This window comes from Erythrolamprus reginae, chromosome 4, assembly GCF_031021105.1.
Source record: "Erythrolamprus reginae isolate rEryReg1 chromosome 4, rEryReg1.hap1, whole genome shotgun sequence".
NCBI classification, from domain to species: Eukaryota; Metazoa; Chordata; class Lepidosauria; order Squamata; family Dipsadidae; genus Erythrolamprus; species Erythrolamprus reginae.
In genome coordinates, this window is record NC_091953.1 from 69,438,312 (window position 1) to 69,458,782 (window position 20,471).

Consider the following 20,471-nt stretch of genomic DNA (forward strand, 5'->3'; position numbering starts at 1 on the left):
AAGAGAACCACAAAAGGAGTTCCTCCACAGAGATATCAAGCGCAAGTATCTCAAAAATCTTTTCCTGTTCTTTGCAACAATGTCACACTTCCTCCTGATAATTTTTATCAAATAAGACATTTACCCGAGTCAGAACAAGAAAAATGGTATGATGCCATGCAAGCTGAACTGGACAGTTTAAAGAAACTTAAGGTGTTCAAACACGTTGACCCTCCAAGGAACAAGAAAGTTATTGGCACTCGATGGGTCTACAGAATTAAGCAAAAACCAAACGGTGAGAAAATATACAAAGCAAGATTAGTAGCACAGGGCTACTCTCAAATTTTTCCAGAAGATTACACCGATACTTATTCACCTACTATCAGAAATGAAAGTGTCAAAATTGCCTTAACAACAGCTGTTGCCCTGAATTTAGAAGTTTTCCAGTTCGATGTCGAAACTGCTTATCTGAATGCTGATCTAGATGAAGAAATCTATGTGAAAGGCGCGCCCGGATTCCAGGACTAGGAAGGAGATGTCTGGTACTTGCAAAAGTGTCTGTACGGATTGAAACAATCTGGTTTAATGTGGCATAGATGTCTCATTGACAAGCTAAATTCAATGGGCTTTATTAAGTCCGACTCTGATGAATGCGTGTTTAAAAAAGGGCAAGGTAATGTTTATGAAATTGTTCTTGTTTATGTTGATGATATTGTTTACATTGGTCCAAATCAACGTATGAGTGAAATTTTTGCAAAAGGTTTAGAAAAAGACTTTACACTGAAAAGCTTAGGACACATTCATGACTACTTATGAGTTCAGATTGACAAAACTCAGAAGGGGTTTAGCCTGTCACAAGAGAACAAGATTGATCAACTTTTGCAACATTGCAACATGACTGATGCACATCCATGTCGCTCTCCAATGCAGACAGACTTTTACAAGCTGACATACCAAGACAGTCCTTTGTTTAAGGACCAAACACTTTATCGCTCAGTCATTGGGTCACTGTTATATATTAGCAGTTGGACAAGACCCGACATTTCACTCTGTCAATTTGTTGTCACGACACGTAGGCAACGCAACTACATTTCACTGGACATGCATAAAGAGATTGCTCAGATACATGAAGTACACGAACAACACGAAGTTGTTCTTGGAACCAGAACACAAGTATCCTGAATTGATTTGCTATGCAGATTCTGATTGGGCAGGTGATATTGAAACTCGACAAAGTACTTCTGGTTTTATAATGTTTTTGAATGGTTGTCCAATTTATTGGAAAGTTAGAAAGCAGAAATTTATTTCTTGTTCCTCCACTGAGTCAGAATATGCTTGTGTCTCTGACTGTTGTAATGCTTTAACCAATGTTTCTGCTCTCATTAATAGTATCTGGGCTGATCCAATGAAACCTATAGTTATTATGGAGGACAATATTTCAGTTACATTCATAGCTGAAGCTGAATATGTGGGAGCTCGTTCATGGCACATCGACATAAGATATAAGAATGCAAGAAAATATGTACAACAAGGATTCCTGAAACTACATTATGTGCCTACAACTGAACAGATCGCTGACGTGCTGAATAAACCACTGCCAGCTGACCAACACGAATACCTCTCCAAGAAAATGTGCCTTATGTGAACCAATGTCCCTGATGACTGCCAAAGAAGGGGTGTCACGCTGGAAATTGCCAGCCATAGAGACATTCAGTAATTAAAGAGTTAACATGTGTGCCTTTGCTATTAATCACTCTCATATTTACGTCATATCCCACATATCACTTCCGCCCGCATGAGATTGCTCTCTTCCTCCGTATTGTTCTTCTCCAGACGCCATTATGCCTTAGCTGCCTAGATTGTTTTGTCTCTTATAACACTGTTTATTTTCTGTTTTATAATAAAGAAATGCTTGTTTTCACACTCGATGCCTGGACTCCTTAAATCCATCACCTCTAGGGTAATTAAAGTTCAAACGGATTTTAATTATTCTTAACAGCCTGCTGCTATGTTCTCCACCTGATCTCACTTCCCGCTGCTTCTTCCGGCCACCACTTTTTTTTAAAGCCTTAAAGTTTTGGATTTTCCTAATTGGTTTGCACGCATTATTCGCCTTTAAATTGATTCCTATGGAAAAATTGCCTCTTCTTACGAACTTTTCTACTTACGAACCTGGTCACAAAACAAATTAAGTTCGTAAGTAGAGATACCACTGTATATGCATGTTGGTTGCCAAATGCCTGAATTTTCATCACACGAATATGGATCATAAATGTAAGAATTAGTGATGTCATTTTTGTTTCAGTATTGTTATAACTTCAAATATAATTTATGACAAATTTTTATAAATTGATAAATACCTGGGCTTAGTGGCAAAAGTGTGTATTTGATTTTTTTTTTCTGTGTTGCACACAAATCCCCAAGAATTATTTAGAATTGTTTACTCTGTTTTCTGAAATACTGTAGTTGTCATATAGAATTATTTCAACACAATCCATGGTTTATTCAAAATTTGAAGCTATCTGGAAAAGTAACAAATTTCCTCACACATAAGTCAACACAACTCTTTTCTGATTTTGTTCCCTTCCTGAGAATAGAAATTAGTGAATGGCAGGAAAGATAAAAGTTATTGGCATAATTGAATTATTTCCCAGATTTTAAAGAGATCAGCATATTTCTTTTCAAATCAAGATATTTGTTGGGTTATATATTAATAACAGATGTGCACATTATCAAAACCTGTTGAATTGTGAATTTCATATTTACCAGTAGGTATAGTTTTTCAAAAACATTATTATTATTTCTAATCTGGCATGGTATTTGAGGCATTAGAAAAAATGATAAATGACAAAATTATACAAATAAAGTGATCTATGGTCCTTTGTTCTTCACAAGCATATGCCTATATGTGTACCTGAACCTTCAGCTTTCTAAAATGAAATTATTTAACTTCCTCACCAGTTTCAGCATCCATGGGCTTCCTCGACATGTTGCAAAGCAGCCAAACAGTCCAAAAACAATTATTGTGGTACCCGTCCCGATGAGAACATATGGAGCGTTAGTGGAGTTTTCAGCAATAAGTGAGATATATGTGCCTAAAGTCAACTTCCCCCAGACACCAACAGCAAGAAGGATAACACCAGTTATCTGGAAAATATGAAGCAGGAAAAGAGAGGCTTGGTTAGATTTTATAAGGATAACATATGATTTTACTGACAACATATTTTTTTAATGTACAGAATAGCTGATACAAAAACAAATATGAAAGTATTTATTAGGCTAATTAGAAAAAAACAATGCCACAAATCAAAGCTCCAGAACAGTAAATCAGCAAACTACACAAATAACTTTACTGATAAAAATATCCAGTATACTTAGGGGATTAGCATGTTAATTGTTTTTGTAAGGACTTTATCAATAACTGTTGGGTTGGCAATATATTGGCTGAAGGTGTTGCAGACTGCCACAAGAGGGAGCTAGACTTTATAGCTTATTTCTCTGAGTCACCCTCTTTGTTTCACTTTCTCTGGCTACTCACAGTTAGATTTGCTCTGCATTCTATCTGCAATCTTTCTGTATTGTAGTTATATATTACAGCTAAAATATATTTAGGCTTGATATTTTTGTTTGCTGATTATGACAAAGATAACTGGTAAGAAAAACTATGTACTTGGTAATATTTGGATTGTTATTCTGACTTATTATGTGTGTCAGCATCCCAATAAACATCCGAGAAATAAATCAGAGTCCAAACCTTGGCCTTCTTCCAAGTTCTAATTTATTTACAAAGCCATATGGGATACGAACTCTACTCAAACTGATACTAACTGAAACTAAATGGGGCAACCCTGTCTAACTCCTCTTTCTATCTCTAACCTTTCAGTTTGATCATTATTAAGTATAATTTTAGCTGTTTGATTTGAATATATAGCATCCATTAATAAAAAATTTGGTGCCAACATTCATTTTATTTAATTGCAATTTCATATAAGTTCAATCAACATTATCAAAAGCTTTCTTTGCATCTAAAACTACTAATGCCATTTGTTTTTCTGGATGTTGTTCATAAAATTCCAATGTGTTTATAATTGTCCTCAAATTATTTTTTATTTGTCTACCCAGTAAAAATCCATTGTGATCTTCATGAATTAATTAATTCATAATTCTTTTTAATCTAAATGTGTATATGGAAACAAAAATTTTATAATCTACATTTAATAGATGTTGGTTTATAATTTTGAATTTTTCCTTCTCTGTTCCTGGTTTATGTATTAATGTTATTAAAGCTTCAGACCATGATCTAGGTATTTTACCATCTGCGATTATCTCTTTAAAAATCTCTAACATATTAAAAGTAAGTATATTACTATTTAGTTTATAAAATTCAGCAGGTATAGCATCGGGACCAGTCGCTTTATTATTTTTCTGATTTTTGAGTATCTGTTGTAATTCTACCATAGTAAATGGTGCATTAATCTTCTGTTGTTCTTCTGTTAATATTGGTAGATCTATAGAATTTAAAAATTCAAAAACCTTCTCTTCTTTTATTTCTTCTTTTTGATATAATTTTTTTTATAAAATTCCTGTACTATCTCCTTCTTTTCATCTGTTTTATATCTTATTGTTCCCTTACTGTCTTCTAATTTGTTTATCATTTTAGATTCTCTATGTTTTCTCAGTTTATAAGCTAACCATCGTCCCGGTTTATTTGCATGTTCAAAATATTTAGCTCTTTTTATTTTTTCCACTATTTGTTCTTGTTCTATCAAAGCCGGGCTGCCAGCACCGCCACCGAAGGAGGTTTGAGCCTCCTGTTCCTCCCCGCCCCTTCGCTGTCCCTCTCATCCTGGGCAAACCACTGGGGGGAGGGAGTCAGGCCGGCCCTCCTATCCCCCCCAGCCCAAAACACAAAGCCGGGCTGCCAGCGCCACTGCCGAAGGAGGCTTGAGCCTCTCGTTCCTCCCCGCCCCTTCGCCAGGCCTCTCATCCTGGGCGAAGCACTGGGGGGGAGGGAGTCAGGCCAGCCATCGTGCCCCAACCCCCAGCCAAAAATGCAAAGCCGGCCCATCACCAAAGGAGGCTTAAGTGCAATTTGGCTGTCCTAGAAACATAAGGAAAGGGGGTATGTACCTGTATAAAAAGAAAAGCCAGAGGGGTGGGGAGGGAGAGAGGCAGAGAGAGAGGGACGCTACGGGGGAGGTTCTCCCCTCTGGCAGGCTGGCTGTATTGGAGGGGCATGCTCCTCCTCCCCACCTCTGATTCGCTCTCTTTTATTTTTAAGCCTTAAAGTTTCAGCAGATTGCCCCCCTCTTCTTCTACATCCTCCTCCTCCCACCCAAAATTCTTCCTAGCAACCAGGCCACCAGTGACCATCTCTGAGTGGGTCAGGTGACCTTCTCTGAGCTGGTCAGTTTATTTTCTGTCTCTGTCCACCATTTTCCTTTGCTCCTTGAGTTTCTTGTTTGTGTTAGAACTGTTTTAAAAACAGTAGAAAAACCATCAAAAGCAATCTCAGTCATGTCTCCTAAAAAGGTTCCTGCAAAAGCAGTGAGAGTAAACAGAAGAAGGAGGCAATGACTATAGATATGAAGCTTGAAATAATCAAGAAATATGGGGAAGGCATGCGTGTGGTGGACCTGGCAAAGGAATATGGCCGGAACAAAAGCACAATTGGCACCATTTTGAAGCAGAAGGAGGTTCTGATGGCTTCAAAACCAGCCAAGGGAGTGGCAATAATGTCTCATCGTCGTTGTGATGTGAATGATGAGGTGGAGAAGCTACTGCTGATATGGCTGCAAGATAAACAGATTGAAGGAAATTCGGTGAGTGAGGGCATGATTAGAGAAAAGGCTCTAGTCATCTATGAGGATTTGGTGAATGATATGCCTGGGACATCAGAGGATGAACGGTCTTTGAAGGCAAGTCGGGGCTGGTTTCAAAGATTTAAGATGAGGACTGGCATCCACTCTGTTGTGAGGCATGGTGAGGCTGCGAGTTCAGATGCTAAAGCTGCAGAAGAATTTGTGGTGTCAAACAATATAACAGTAACAAATCTAATATTAAAGAAAAGCTATATAAAACCCCAACAATTAAAACCATACAACACATACATACCAAACATAAAATATAAAAGCCTGGGGGAGGTGTCTCAGTTCCCCCATGCCTGGAGATATAGGTAGGTCTTGAGTAATTTGCAAAAGACAAGGAGGGTGGGGGCTGCTTTAATCTCTGGGGGGAGTTAATTCCAGATGGCCGGGGCCGCCACAGAAAAGGCTCTTCCCCTGGGGCCTGCCAAGCGACATTGTTTAGTCGACGGGACCCGGAGAAGGCCAACTCTGTGAGACCTTATCGGTCGCTGGTATTCGTGCGGTAGCAGGCGGTTCCAGAGGTACTCTGGTCCATTGCCATGTAGAGCTTTAAAGGTCATAACCAATACTTTGAATTGTGACCGGAAAGTGATCGGCATCCAGTGCAAATGTAGCCCCACCCTTTGGCCTCTGCCTCCCAGGAATTTACCTCATTGTAGCAAACAGTTAAGCCAAGCAACTGATTAGCAGCTTCCCAAACTTCAGATGAGTGAGGCTGCAGGCAAGCCATGGGCTAAAATGAAAGTGAAACTAAAGTGCAGCTTTAGCTGCAAGGAGGCAAATTGCAAGGCAGAGGCAGAGGCAGAATTTTATTTTCTTGTGCTAATCAGTTGCTGAAGCTGGATGCAAGGAGGCAAGTCAATAACTATAATAAATGTCTATAGATTGTTATTAGACTTATTTTTTAAAGACTGCTTCAGTAAAACAATGCAAAGGGCAGGATGCAAATTACAGTGTGAGCCCGAGCCACACAGTTTGCAATGCCCACACATCTGTGGTTGTCTCCTTCAAGGTACAACTGGAGCCGAAGGGTAGGCCACTCTCGGGAAATGGGGACTTGCTGCTTGACCACCAGAGTGTTGGAGAGATATGTACATATCTGGGCAAGCCCATAACAGCTCGCGTGGCTGCGTTGTGCACAATTTCCGAACACTCTTCAAAAGTAGCCCATGTAGAGAGCATTGCAGTAGTCAAACCTTGAGGTAATAAGGGCATGAGTGACCATAAGCAGAGACTCCCTGTCCAAATAGAGCCGCAACTGGTGCACCAGGCGAACCTAGGCAAATGCCCCCCTTGCCACAGCCAAAAGACAATGTTTTAAAGTCAGGTGTGGGTCGAGGAGGATGGCCAAGTCGTGAACCCTCTCTGAGGGGGACAGAAATTTCCCCCCCAGGGTGATGGACAGATAGATGGAAGTGTCCTTGGGAGGCAAAACCCTCAGCCACTCTGTCTTGTCGGGATTGAGTTTGAGCCTGTTAGCACCCATACAGACCGTAACAGCCTCCAGGCACTGGCACATCACTTCCACTGTTTCACCGACTGGACACGGAGCAGAGATGTATAACTGGGTGTCATCAGCATACTGATGACAACTCACCCGGTGCCCTCGGATGATCTCACCCAGCGGTTTCATGTACATATTAAACAGCAGGGGGGGGAGAGGACCGACCCCTTAGGAACCCCACAAGGGAGGGACCTCGGAGTCGACCTCTGACCCCCACTAACACCGACGGCGACCAACCAGAGAAGTAGGATGAGAACCACCGTAGAACGGTGCCTCTCACTCCCAACCCCTCCAGTCGGTGCAAAAGGATACCATGATTGATGGTATCAAAAGCCACAGAGAGGTCAAGGAGCACCAGGAGAGGATAAACCCCAACACAGATCATCCATTAGCATGACTAAAGCAGTTTTTTTATTTATATACATATATATATACAATACATAAATCAAAACCACTACATTTAAAAGAAAAAACAAAAACAAAACAACAAAAAAAAACATAGAACAAAGAAAAACAAACAGTATTTGGACGTATTTGCAGCATATCCCATAGAAAAAATGGTTCCAACTATGGTAACATTCTATTATAGCTCTATTAAATTATTCGCATATGCCAGTTTTGGAAAAGAATACACATCTTAAATTATACAAACATTCTATATCTTAATATTAACAATAAATTCTAATACCAGGTAATAGTTTTGTCAAATTAATGTTTTTCTGATCTTATTTTAACCATGTTTTTTTCTTTTTTCTCTAACCATCAATAGAACCTCTCCCAACACTTATAAAAGTCCGATTCTTCCTTATTTTTGATTTCTAATGTTAACTTATCCATTTCTGCGCAGAGTATGACTTTTTCTATGGTCTCTTCCTCCTGAGGGATTTCTTCATTCTTCCAATATTGGGCATAAATTAACCTGGCCGCAGTAGTTATGTGGATAATCAAATATATTTGGTGTTTTTCTAATTTTTGCAGTTTCCATGCTATAGCCGGGCCTGAATCCTGACTGTTGAGGGCCTAGATAATCAGCTTCATCCAAGGACCACTGGAGCTGGAGCAACAACACTTTCTCAACAATCTTCCCCATAAAGGGAAGATTGGCGACAGAATGATAGTTGTTAAATACAGCTGGATCCAGGGAAGGCATCTTGAGGAGGGAGCACACAAGTGCCTCCTTTTAGGGAGCCAGGAAGGACCCCTCCCTCAAAGAAGCACTGATAATCTCCTGGATCCAGCTCCATGTCACCTCCCTGCTGGCCAAAACCAGCCAAGAGGGACACGGGTCCAATAAACAGGTGGCAGAACTCACAGCTCCAACCGTCTTGCCCACTTCATCCAGTGTTACCAGGTCAAACTCCTTCTATACAGGTGGACAAGAACGAGCCCCTGTCATCTTGACTGACTTGTTGTCAGCTGACAGTGCATTCCAATTGGAGTCAAGGTCTGTCCAGATCTGAGTGATTTTATCTGCGAAAAACTTGTTAAAATTCTCAGCACTACCCTGCAAGGGTTCGTCAACTTCCCCCTGGTTAAGGAGAGAGTCAGTCATCCTAAACAGGGGGGCTGGGTGGGATTCCACAGATGCAATCAGGGCAACATTGTATTGTCGCCCTGATCGCTACTTTGTAAATCTCCATATGAGCTTTTACAAGTGTTCGGTCAGCCTTCCCTGGACCCAGCCATACTTAACAACTATCATCCAGTCTCCAACCTTCCCTTGTGGGGTGCCTCAGGGGTCTGTCTTCTCACCCTTACTATTTAACATCTATATGAAACCCCTGGGTGAGATCATCCAAGGACATGGGGTACACTAATGATACCCAGTTGTACATCTCCACCCCATAACACTAATGATACCCAGTTGTACATCTCCACCCCATATCCAATCAGTGAAGCAATGGAAGTGATGTGCCATTGCCTGGAGGCTGTTGGGGTCTGGATGGGTGTCAACAGGCTCAAACTCAACTCTGACAAGACGGACTAGCTGTGGGTTTTGCCTCCTAAGGAAAATTCCATCTGTCCATCCATTATCCTGGGGGGGGGGGAAATTACTGACTCCTTCAGAGAGGGTCCGTAACTTGGGCGTCCTCCTCGATCCACAGCTTACATTAGAGAACCATCTTTCAGCTGTGGCGAGGGGGGCGTTTGCCTAGGTTCGCCTAGTGCACCAGTTGTGGCCTTACCTGGACCGGGAGTCACTGCTCACAGTCACTCATGCCCTCATCATCTCGGGATTCAACTACTGTAACGCTCTCTACATGGGGCTACCTTTGAAGAGTGTTCGGAAACTTCAGATCGTGCAGAGTGCCACTACGAGAGGAATCGTGGGCTTTCCCAGATATGCCCATGTCACATCAACACTCCGCAGTCTGCATTGGTTGCTGATCAGTTTCCTGTCACAATTCAAAGTGTTGGTTATGACCTATAAATCCCTTTATGGCATCGGACCAGAATATCTTCGGGACCGCCTTCTGCCGCACAAATCCCAGCGACCGGTTAAGTCCCACAGGGTTGGCCTTCTCTGGGTCCCGTTGACAAAACAATTCCATCTGGCGGGAGCCAAAGGAAGAGCCTTCTTTGTGGTGGCCCCAACCCTCTGGAATCAACTCCCACCTGGAGATTAGGACTGCCCCCACCCTCCTTGCCTTTTGCAAACTCCTAAAAACCCACCTTTGTCGCCAGGCATGGGGAAATTGATTTCCCTTGGCCGCCTCGTTTTATGCATGGTTGTTTGGGTTGCATTAGTGTTTTTAATCAAGGGTTTTTAACTGTTTTGTTTTTAATCATTGGATTTGTATTTTATATTCCTGTTGTGAGCATACAAATCTAATTAATTAATTAATTAATTAATTAATTAATTAATACATCAGCAAATAGATTTATCCATTCAAAACAGAAGAAGTCCCCACATTGTCTCATTCTTTCAGCGAACAACCTCCCATTTTAATATTTTCTCTGATCAGTAAAGATTGAAAATATTGTATGAATGGAATTTACCTGGCCCTAAAAGTACATACGTTTGGCATAAATCACCATTTAAAAGGGTCCTATTAGAAATTTTATGCTATTAGAAATTTTCTACAATTCAAAACATATTTAAATCTATAATTTACATTATAACTGTTGGAATTTGAAATTATAATCTAACTGGATTAAAAACAGTAGTTCAGTAGTTATTCTGTGAGCAGTCCTCCTCTCGGAGGATCTAGTTTTAGAAGGGCCTACATTATTCTCGCTGTCTGAAGAGGAAGGGGCTGGACTCCTCTCCTTGCTGGCAGCAGCTTCGGTTATGGCATCCACCATTTTGAAAACCTGAAGCTGGTGGATTCCCCCTAAGGGTCCTGCCTTGCTGAGAACTACTATGATTAAGCACTATTTAGCTTGTCTAGAATGTGGACAGAGGCTAAACAATTCTCCTAGAGTCCTGGGAGATCATTCTGGTGCTGATCAGGGGCATGGCCGAGGAGGGGAGCAGGGACTCCCCCTGCAGTGAGAAAATGGTGTTGCAACTCCTTTCCTGCGAGCCACTCTAGCGCTGATCTCGTTTTGCCCCCGACAATAGCTGTGGAGCTAGTGTGTTACTGGAATTTTTAAGCTCTGTTTAGCTTGCCCAGAATACAGACGGGGGCTAAGTAAATCTCCCTGAGCCCAGTGAGATCTTTCCAGCACTGATCAAGGGTGTGGCCAAGTGGCAGGAGCAGGAACTCATCCCACTGCAATAAAATGGTGTCACAGCTCTGCTTTGTGCGTCACTCCAAACCTCAATGTCCTTGATCTGTCCCAGCAAGCGCTGTGGGGCTAGGCTCGTGCATGCTGCTGTGGAAACAGTGCCAGCTGGCAGCTCAGGCCACTGGGCTGGAGATGTGCCTATGGGTCAGCAATTTGGAGAATAATCTTGTGAGTTCTGCTGTGTTAGAACTATTGGCTGACAGTCTAACCACTGCAAAAGCAGCTCTCAGTGGAATCAGGCAAGTTTTTCATGCCAGCAAGGAGATCTGATCACCATCACTAAAACCTTTGCAATCTGAGTTGAATGCTCTTTTTCTTTGTTTGGAGAAGTATCCAAAAATGAGAGCTTTGAAAAACACATGTAGTCCAAGAAAAGTCTGAGTCTAAAAAATGGAAGGCACAGGAAGAGGCATGTCATCTCTCTCTGCAGACTCAGTCCTATTAGATAATAAACAAAGTTAACCCATTTCTGGATGCTGTCTCCACTAATATGGAGAATATAGGTAACAATTTCATGGAGTAAATTACTCCAAAATGGTTTGAACAATCAGTTCAAATACCTATCCTGAGATAACTAAAGATGATTCTTCCTAGCAGAAGACCATCTATACAGAGGCAGATTGTTCCATAAAGATGAAAGAACACTAAAAACTTACATTACTATCTAATTACCATTTTAGGCTTATCAAATGACTACTTGGAATAGGCATTGATCGCTTACCTGGACGCCTCTTCTCGTACGCTGAGTGGGTGGAGCAGTCACATGGGTTGCTTACTGTCGGGCAGATGTTATCGCCACCAGGAATGCTACCTTGTAAGATAGGTACCTGAAGGATGCTGACCTTAGGGGTTCATATGGTGCCTGAGTGAGGGAGTGGAGAACCCGTGGTAGGTCCCAGGACGGGTATCTGTGAACCTTGAAAAGCCTGAGGTTTGAAAAGCCTCTTAATTCTTGAATTTCCAGGAAAGAGCGGAGTGGTTGTCTGGGGGGTCCTGCTAGGACCAAAGATAGAGTGGCTAGATGACGGCGAATGGTGCTAGTTGAGAGGCCTTGATGGAAACCTTTCACCAAGAAGGCTATGATTCTGTGAATGGGAACGCACACAGGGGATAGGCCTTCCTGTGAGCACCATTGGTGAAACCTGGACCAGGTGTGGTCGTAAATTCTATTGGTGGAGACTCTCCTGGCTTTCAGGATTATTTCTATAGTGTCCGGGTCATAGCCTCGTAGATTTAGGTCGCACCGGCTAATAGCCAAGCGGTGAGGTGGAACCACTCCGGATCTGGATGGTGAGAGGCCCTCTGTCGCAACATATCTTCCAAAACGGGGAGTCGCCAGGGGTCCTGCACGGACAAACGTTGTAGGTCCGTGAACAAAGGCCGGCGTGGCCAGTGAGGAGCGATCAGTATCACCTGGGCCTTCTCGAGGATGATCTTGTGGATCACACCTGGGAGAGTTGGAATTGGAGGGAAAGCGTAAAGCAGTCCTCAAGGCCAGGGGGCTCTGACTGCATTTGTTGCCTCGGCTCCCAGGGATGGGAACCTAGAGTAGAATTGAGGGAGTTGAGTGTTGGTCACAGTCGCAAATAGGTCTAGCGATGGGTGACCGAATTTGAGGCAGGTTTGCCAAAACAGAGCCGGATGAAGACTCCACTCTCCTAGATCCAGAGTTGACTGGGAGAGCCAGTGTGCCTGCATGTTGAGAACTCCCGATATGTGGTCGGCCCACAGGGACTGTAGATGTCTCTCTGCCCAGCTTCAGGGCTTCCCTCATCAGGGCCTTGGACCTGGTACCCCCTTGTCTGCAAATATGGCTCTTTGTGGCTATATTGTCCCTGAGAATGAGTACATGTTGACTGATGATGTGAGGTTTGAATTGTTTGAGGGCTAACGACACTGCTCTCAATTCCAGCCAGTTGATAGGTCTAGAAGCCTCCTCCGCTGACCACGTGCCCTGGGCTATCAAGCCCTGAGCGTGGGTTCCCCAGCCCGTTAGATTGGCATCTGTGGTGATGGTAAATTGATCTGGACACCTGAAGGGGGATCCCTTGTCCAGAGCGGGGGAGGTCCACCACGTAAGGGATCTTAGGACTGTGGTCGGAATGGTGATGAGGCGTGCCGAATTGCTGTTCCCCGATCTCTGGAATGGTAACAGAAGCCATTGGAGATCCCTGGTGTGAAGACAAGCCCATGTGATAATACCAATGCAGGACACCATCTTTCCCAGTAGAGAAGACAGGGTAACGATGGAAATCCTTTTCTGAGACCTTATCCAGGAGATATGCTCCTTGATACTGGTTTTTCTCTCAGTAGAGAAAAAGACCTGAGAGGGATCTGAATTTATGATAGCTCCCAGGTGTTGACTAGAAGTAGACGGCTGGAGCTGACTTTTTTTTTAAAATTAATGGAAAAAACATGATCCTGACATGGCAATATTGAGGTCTGAACAGGTGCCTTCTTTAGAGGAGCTGTGAATTAATATGTCATCCAAATAGCATAAAATATGAATGGGGGTGGCTCAGATATGAGCTGCCAGGGTGCCTAGGAGCTTGGTAAAGGCTCGAGGAGCTGAGGACAGCCGAAAGGGCATGGCCCTATACTGGTAATGTTTGACCTGGAAGGCAAAATGTAGGAATAGCCTGTGGCTCTTAGCGATAGGGATGTGGAGGTAGGCTTCCGTCAGATCCAAGGAGACCATAAAGTCTCCTGGATGGATAGAAGCTAGGATGGATGACAAGGAATGCATCTTAAATTTCCTATATTTAATGAACTGATTTAAATTTTTGAGGTCTAAAATGGCCCTCCATCCTCCAGATGTCTTAGGGACCATGAAGAGGATGGAGTAGAAACCAAGACCTCTCTGGGAAGAGGGATAGCCCTGATAGCCAGCAAATGTTGAATAGCCTCCTCCATTCGAAGACGAGATGGAGAAGAACTGGGGGATGGGCATGAAATGAAACGTTTAGGAGGCATGAGCATAAACTCCAACTGGAGTCCCCATTCCACAGTGGAAATAACCCAGGGGTCCTTACAGGAACAGTGCCAGCTGGAGCAGAACCAGGCCAGGCGCCCCCCCAATGGGAGTAGAATGGAGATCACCATCTAGGCTTTCTGGAAGCTCTGGTCGAGGAAGAACCTCTTTGAAAATGGGATCCTCTACCCCTGGGGTTTCTGCCAGCTTGGGAGCGAAAACGAGAGGAATACTGACCTGAGTTTCTCTGGAAAGCGAATCCTTGATCCTGTTGCCAGCTAGGACGTCAAAAAGATTGAGTTTTGGTAGCCTTCTTGTTGGTGGGCCCCAAAACTTTCTTTTTGTCAGCGTTCTCAGTGAGGAGGGGGTCCAAGAGGTCGCCAAATAGAAGGTCGCGCTTTAAAGGACCCATGGCTAGCTGCCATTTTTGCCTCACTTCCGCCTGCCAAGGGCGGAGCCATAGAAGTCTTCTGGCTGTGGTTGAGGCTGCTACTGATCTTGTGCAAATCTTGATAATTGCAAGGTAGCATCTGCTATGTATTGGGCCGCTGCAAAAACTTTATTGAAGTCTTATTGGCCCCGTAGATCATCGGGGAATATGCTGCTGGAGCTGTTGAAGCCACAAGAGAATAGCTCTAGAGAAGAAAGATGCTGCTGCTGCACTCTTGATAGCCCAGGTATCTGCTAAGAAACACCTTTTGAGCATTTGCTCTAGGGGTTTGTCTTCGTGTTTTAACACCTCCTCTTCTTCACCAGGCATAGCAGCCACAAAGTGTAGAGTTTTTACCAGTTCATCAGCTTTGGGATAGACAAGAAGATCTTCAACTGGTGCCCAGGTTCGCCTGGTGCACCAGTTGCGGTCCTATTTGGACCAGGACTCATTGCTCACAGTCACTCATGCCCTCATCACCTCGAGGTTCGACTACTGTAATGCTCTCTACATGGCGCTACCTTTGAAAAGTGTTCTGAAACTTCAGATCATGCAGAATGCAGCTGCGAGAGCAGTCATGGGTTTACCTAGGTATGCCCATGTTTCACCATCACTCTGCAGTCTGCATTGGCTGCTGATCAATTTCCGGTCACAATTCAAAGTGTTGGTTATGACCTTTAAAGCCCTTCATGGCACTGGACCAGATTCTGCCGCACGAATCCCAGCGACCGATTAGGTCCCACAGAGTGGGCCTTCTCCGGGTCCCGTCAACTAAACAATGTCGGTTGGCGGGCCCCAGGGGAAGAGCCTTCTCTGTGGCGGCCCCGACTCTCTGGAACCAACTCCCCCCAGAGATTAGAACTGCCCCTACTCTCCCTGCCTTCCGTAAACTACTTAAAACCCACCTCTGCCGTCAGACATGGGGGAACTGAAACACCTCCCCTGGGCATGTTCAATTTATACATGGTATGTTTGTGTGTGTGTTTGTTAGTAAACGGGGTTCTTTTTAAATCTTTCTAAATATTTTAAATTTATTTGGATTTGTCATGATTTGCTGTATCTTGTTGTGAGCCGCCCCGAGTCTGCGGAGAGGGGCGGCATACAAATCTAAATAATAAAACAAATAAATAAAAATAAAATAAGATGGAGAAAGCTTATATCACTTCTTGTCTTTAGTTGTGGGATTGAAACCGAAGGCCGGGTGGTCCCACTGCTTGAGCAGAGCATCTTTGAACAATTTTGGCATGGGGATGACCTCATTGTCTTCCTGTTCCTCCATAAAATAGGGCAGGTTTTCCTCAGGTGAATCTGTGGAAGAAGCAGATTGTTTATCTTGACCAGCCAAGCCTGTGGCCACTCTTGCCTTGAATAGAAGAGATTTGAAGAGTTGGGCTGGAAAAATTGCCGCAGGTGTTGGAATCTTGATTTGTGATTCCTCATCTTCTGACAGGCATTGGAATGGGTCATCCCTGTTCTCTACATCCATATCCTCATTCTCATCCTAAGAGGAATCCAAGTCTTCAGGAACTGGAATTCTGTAGGATGAGAAGGAACTCACGGGCCTAGTGGCACGTGGAGGGGGATGAGAGAAGGAAGGCACATTGATAGCTAAGAGCTTGGCATCAATGGCTTGAGACAAGGCAGAATACATAGATTGAGGCTCTGGAGGAAGGTTAGTAATGGTAAGCGGTAAAGAGGAAGATGCCCTGTAGGCCTGGGTTGGGTCTGGCTCGGAGGGATCTTCCATCATAATATCTGGCTCATCTGGACCTAAGCCCCATAGGTTAGGCTGGGGTCTGTTTAGGTTTGGCTCATCCAGAGAGAGCACAGGGATGCCAGAGGGAGGCAGTTTAGAAGCCTCTGGAGGGTCCAGGCTAACGTGCACTTGGGCCTGTACTTTTAAACATTTAGCCGATTTCTCATGCATCCTTTGCAGAGCTTGGTCCCTTCTCTTCTCAGCCCTGGTGGGTCTAGCCATTAAAGGGGCTCCGGAGGAAGAGGCCTGGGGGATATTTTCAATTTCATCGCCAGTAGGTCTAACCTCTCTGGGACCTTTTGAAGTGCCTCTCTTGGGAAACGAAGTCATGGCCTGAACAAATAACAGGTGCAAGACTTGAGCCAAAAATGGATGGGAAAAGCTCTATAGGGCAACGTTCCCAAGAGGAACGGGGCCCTGCTCCTAGGCCCAGGAGCGTCTGCAGCTCAAAGTCAATCTGGCCGGTACCAGAGTTTTTGCCAGTGAGTACAGAAGGGCAGGCCTCGCTAACCTTAACAAGTAAACCAAGGCACACTGGTTTGGAGGCCTAGCCAGGGAGAAAAAGCCTGAGTGGCTCACAGCTTACTCCAGGGCCAAGCAACAGACTTAATGTCGCCAGGCGGGACATGCGTAGGTGATCCGCAAGGGCCGAAATTACTGGGCACTGAGAGCCTTTGCGCCAAAATTAACCGCTCCAACATTTTGCTACAAACGGAGGGAAGACTAAAGTCCTGGGGACAATAACAGTCCAACTCCGCATAAGGATAAAAGCCCTTTAAACAAAAAAAACCAAAACAGTTCCTTTGCTTGCCAGTAAACCTCCAGGCCGATTAGATTTGTTAAAAAATACAATCCGGCAGAAGCGCGAGCAGGATGCTTGCAAAAGCAGGAATAGCTGCGCCGCAGCTTCTCCCTTGGCGCTGAGCCCAGTAAGGCTGGCGCGAAAAACCAGGCAAGCTTAAAGTAAAAATGGAAATTTTATTGATCTGATTGCAGAAGAAATGAATGGAAGGTGTTTTAGAGACGAGCGAGCCACCACATGTCCCGCTGGATCGCAGGACCAAGGGAATTCTGGGGAAGGGGCAGATCCAGCAGGCTTTTTAAAGACTAGGCTCAGTCCTCTGCGGATTGGACAGCGAGCAACCCATGTGACTGCTGGACCCGCTCATTCAGTACGGAGAATAGTAGTTCAACTATCAATTTATTTGGTGCTGGTAGTTTCAGTAGCTTAGTGTGTGAATCTATATATGTTGGCATAACATAGAGATGCAGGAGTATAAAATGATGAAATGGAATGAGTACTTTTTGGTGAGATTCACAGCATCTACTAAAATATGATCAAGATTTTTATATGCTGGAATCCAAAAAGGACATTGAATAATGCATTGCAACACGATGGGTGTTTTGCTAGTGATTTCTTTTCACATACTTTCAGGGTATAGAAGTTTCATATACTGTACTTTCTTTTTCACATACTTGTGAAATGTCTTGAAGTGAATGGAAGAGTTAACAGAAAATTGTCCAGTAGTTTATCTTTGTTCAGAAGACTGAGAAGAGAATAAATTTGCAAATATTTGATATGAATGGGGTATCATACAAAAACAAAGAGATGAGTTTAGGAATTCCATGTTTAAGAGGAAGTTTCAACAAAACAAAAAATCAGAGTTTTGCCACCCTTTCCCATAAAGTGAAAGTAAAAAAGAATAGTCATTATTAATTTACCAAATGATACTTCAAGTTAATTTGCAAAAACAAATTTTACAGTAAATTCATTGTGAAATCTATTTTCACATTTCAGAGACAAGGCTAAGCTCACTGCTTAAGATAATATACACGGTGTCTTTCCATTTACAATTTAAAAAGAAAGCTTCAAAGATAAAAGGCTAATATAGAGACAAAGATAAAATTTAAATTTCAAGGTCTGAAAACTAATTATTAAATGTGTGGATTCAATGACCATTTTAGTGCCGTATAAAAATGCCTCCCTAACTTGCTGAATAAGTTTCAGGAGCATAAAATAAGCAGCAGCTCACATTACAAATGACCATGTCATCTGGTATGTGTTTGGTTTAAAATGTTTATATAAACAACACTATGACCTGCTTTCCCTGTGATTGACAAGTGGAGAAATGGTGCTATAATTGGCTTCAGACCATGCTATCCAAAGAGCAAAATAAATAAATCAATGATGTTTTTCTGGATCTGCAGACACACGTTAATTTCCAGATCAAACATATTGTTACATGTTAAGTCTCTGCTTAGAACCACTTGGGCTTTGATTCTCCATCACATCTAATTATGTCAAAGTGGAACAATTTGGCCTCTCCCTAGTTTCTCCCATGGAGAATATTGCCTAAAGTCAGTGCTTCTTAATTATTTTCTGTTATGCCCCCCCCCCCCCAAGGAAGAAGGAAACATTTCGTGCGCCCCTCAACTCTCCACCAGAATGGTTATTTGCAATATTCACCTTGAAAAAAAATGCAAGCAGCTTATCAGCGTGACTGGGATATAATGTATTAAAGTGACACCTTAATTTATTTGGCTTCATGCTGTCCATTGCCAACATTTTTAGACACAGTAAACATATCAGTCTTTCCTTGTCTCCCACTGTAGTCACAGTGAAACCAAGCACTACATACGCTTCGTCATATTTCCTCATCTTAGCTTTCAGGAGATTTACGTTTGTCACATTATCTCTGTCTCTCTCCTCCTTTCTTTTCATCCCTGTTAAATATTTTTCCATGGTGTCTCTTCAGGGTTTGTTATCTGCATTTCATATCTGTGCTATGTGCTATTGCTAGGTGCAAAAAACCCATACTCCCTGCTGCAAAAAAAGCACATTCCCTGGGGCCGTGTGCCCCCCTGGCATTGCTCCATGCCCTTCTAGGGGGGGGCTGCTCCACTATTTCAGAAACATTGTGCTAAAGTTATGATACTGATATTGAACTGGAAGTTTTAAATTCTGACCTGCTTTGGAAAGAAATGGAGAAGGCATGAAGTAAATAAATAAATAAAATATATCATAATAATACAAAGACATAAGTGCTGTGAGTGATCCTTGACCACCTCAGGTCATGCCTGATTCTGAAGAGGATGAACCAGGCCCCTCAGGATAGCCTGGGCCAGGGGGACGGCCAGAGGGAGAGGAGAGTGAGAGAGAGGTAGACAGTGACTGGGAAAAGCCAAAGGGGGCTGATGTGACAATAGGAGATTGGTCTCTGTCAGATAATGGGGAATACATATGAGTGGAAAAGACGTGGATTAACCCACACTATAGAAGAATGGCTAAAAGGCGAGAGGAGATCCAGAGTAAAAGGTATTAATCTACAGTCTTAACACTTTGAGGGGTGATGTCACTTCCAGGCTATATAAAGGAGGATATATGGGAAATGGGGGTGTGGATTTCAATGTTGTTACATGGAAGAGCCGAGAAACTGTGGTGTGCCTGAAAAGAAATTCTAAAAATAATGGTCTCTGTTTCTCAAGACATTCTATGCTGCTTTCCTGTGTTAGCAAAAGTTTGCGGTGAGCTTCTGACTATGCTTTGACTTATGAGAAGAGAGTTATCTAAGAATGTGATAAGGATTGAGTTTTAATGCACTTTACAGACCCAGAGTCATGGCTGGTTTCTTAATGAGATTGAATGGTTTGCTTCATATTCTACTTAAAACTCTGCATTTCAATTTATTATTCTGCTTGATTGAAATAAAGAGTTTTATTACTAAGAAGTGATTTTCCAGGAAATGGAACTTCCGGTTCCGGTGTGAGCAGCAAGAGGATGGTGGAGCCACTGCTACTCTGAGACAACAGCAAAAAAACCCACCAATCAATGAATCAATCCAGGCCAGTTATTGTTCGATTCCTCTCTGCTTCTGAGCCTTCCATTTAGGGGCTCAGAAACTGAACGCTGCTGTGCTGTTTCATAGGGCATGGAGAGAACAGCACCGAGAAATCAGCTGGGGAAATCAGCTGGGGTGCGGAAGATGGTGGCCGCTCCAGGATGCCGAGATGAAAAGAACTGAGCCGAAATGGAAAGATCTGTGAACTGAGTGAACCAAGCCTCTTAGCATGGCACCGGAAGTAGGAGGGACGGGTGCCGAGGTGGCAGAGGCGAAGGGACGATGGAGCGGAGATTAGAGCCAAAGTTGGGGCGAACAAGTCTGCTGAGTGGGGCTGAAGACGTTGAGAAGCGGTGGCCAAAGACGCCGAGGATGCAGACCAGTGAGAGCGGT

General features: G+C 43.3%; 1 protein-coding gene across 2 annotated transcripts in view; it reads right to left on the bottom strand.

Annotated features, from left to right (window-relative positions):
- Nucleotides 1-20,471, bottom strand: part of TSPAN7 (tetraspanin 7) — a 210,265-nt gene that overhangs the window by 90,607 nt on the left and 99,187 nt on the right. For both annotated transcript variants that reach the window (XM_070750576.1, XM_070750575.1), the window contains exon 2: nt 2,938-3,126. In XM_070750576.1, the coding sequence (XP_070606677.1) occupies nt 2,938-3,126 (189 nt within the window). The remainder of the gene's footprint in view (nt 1-2,937; nt 3,127-20,471) is intronic.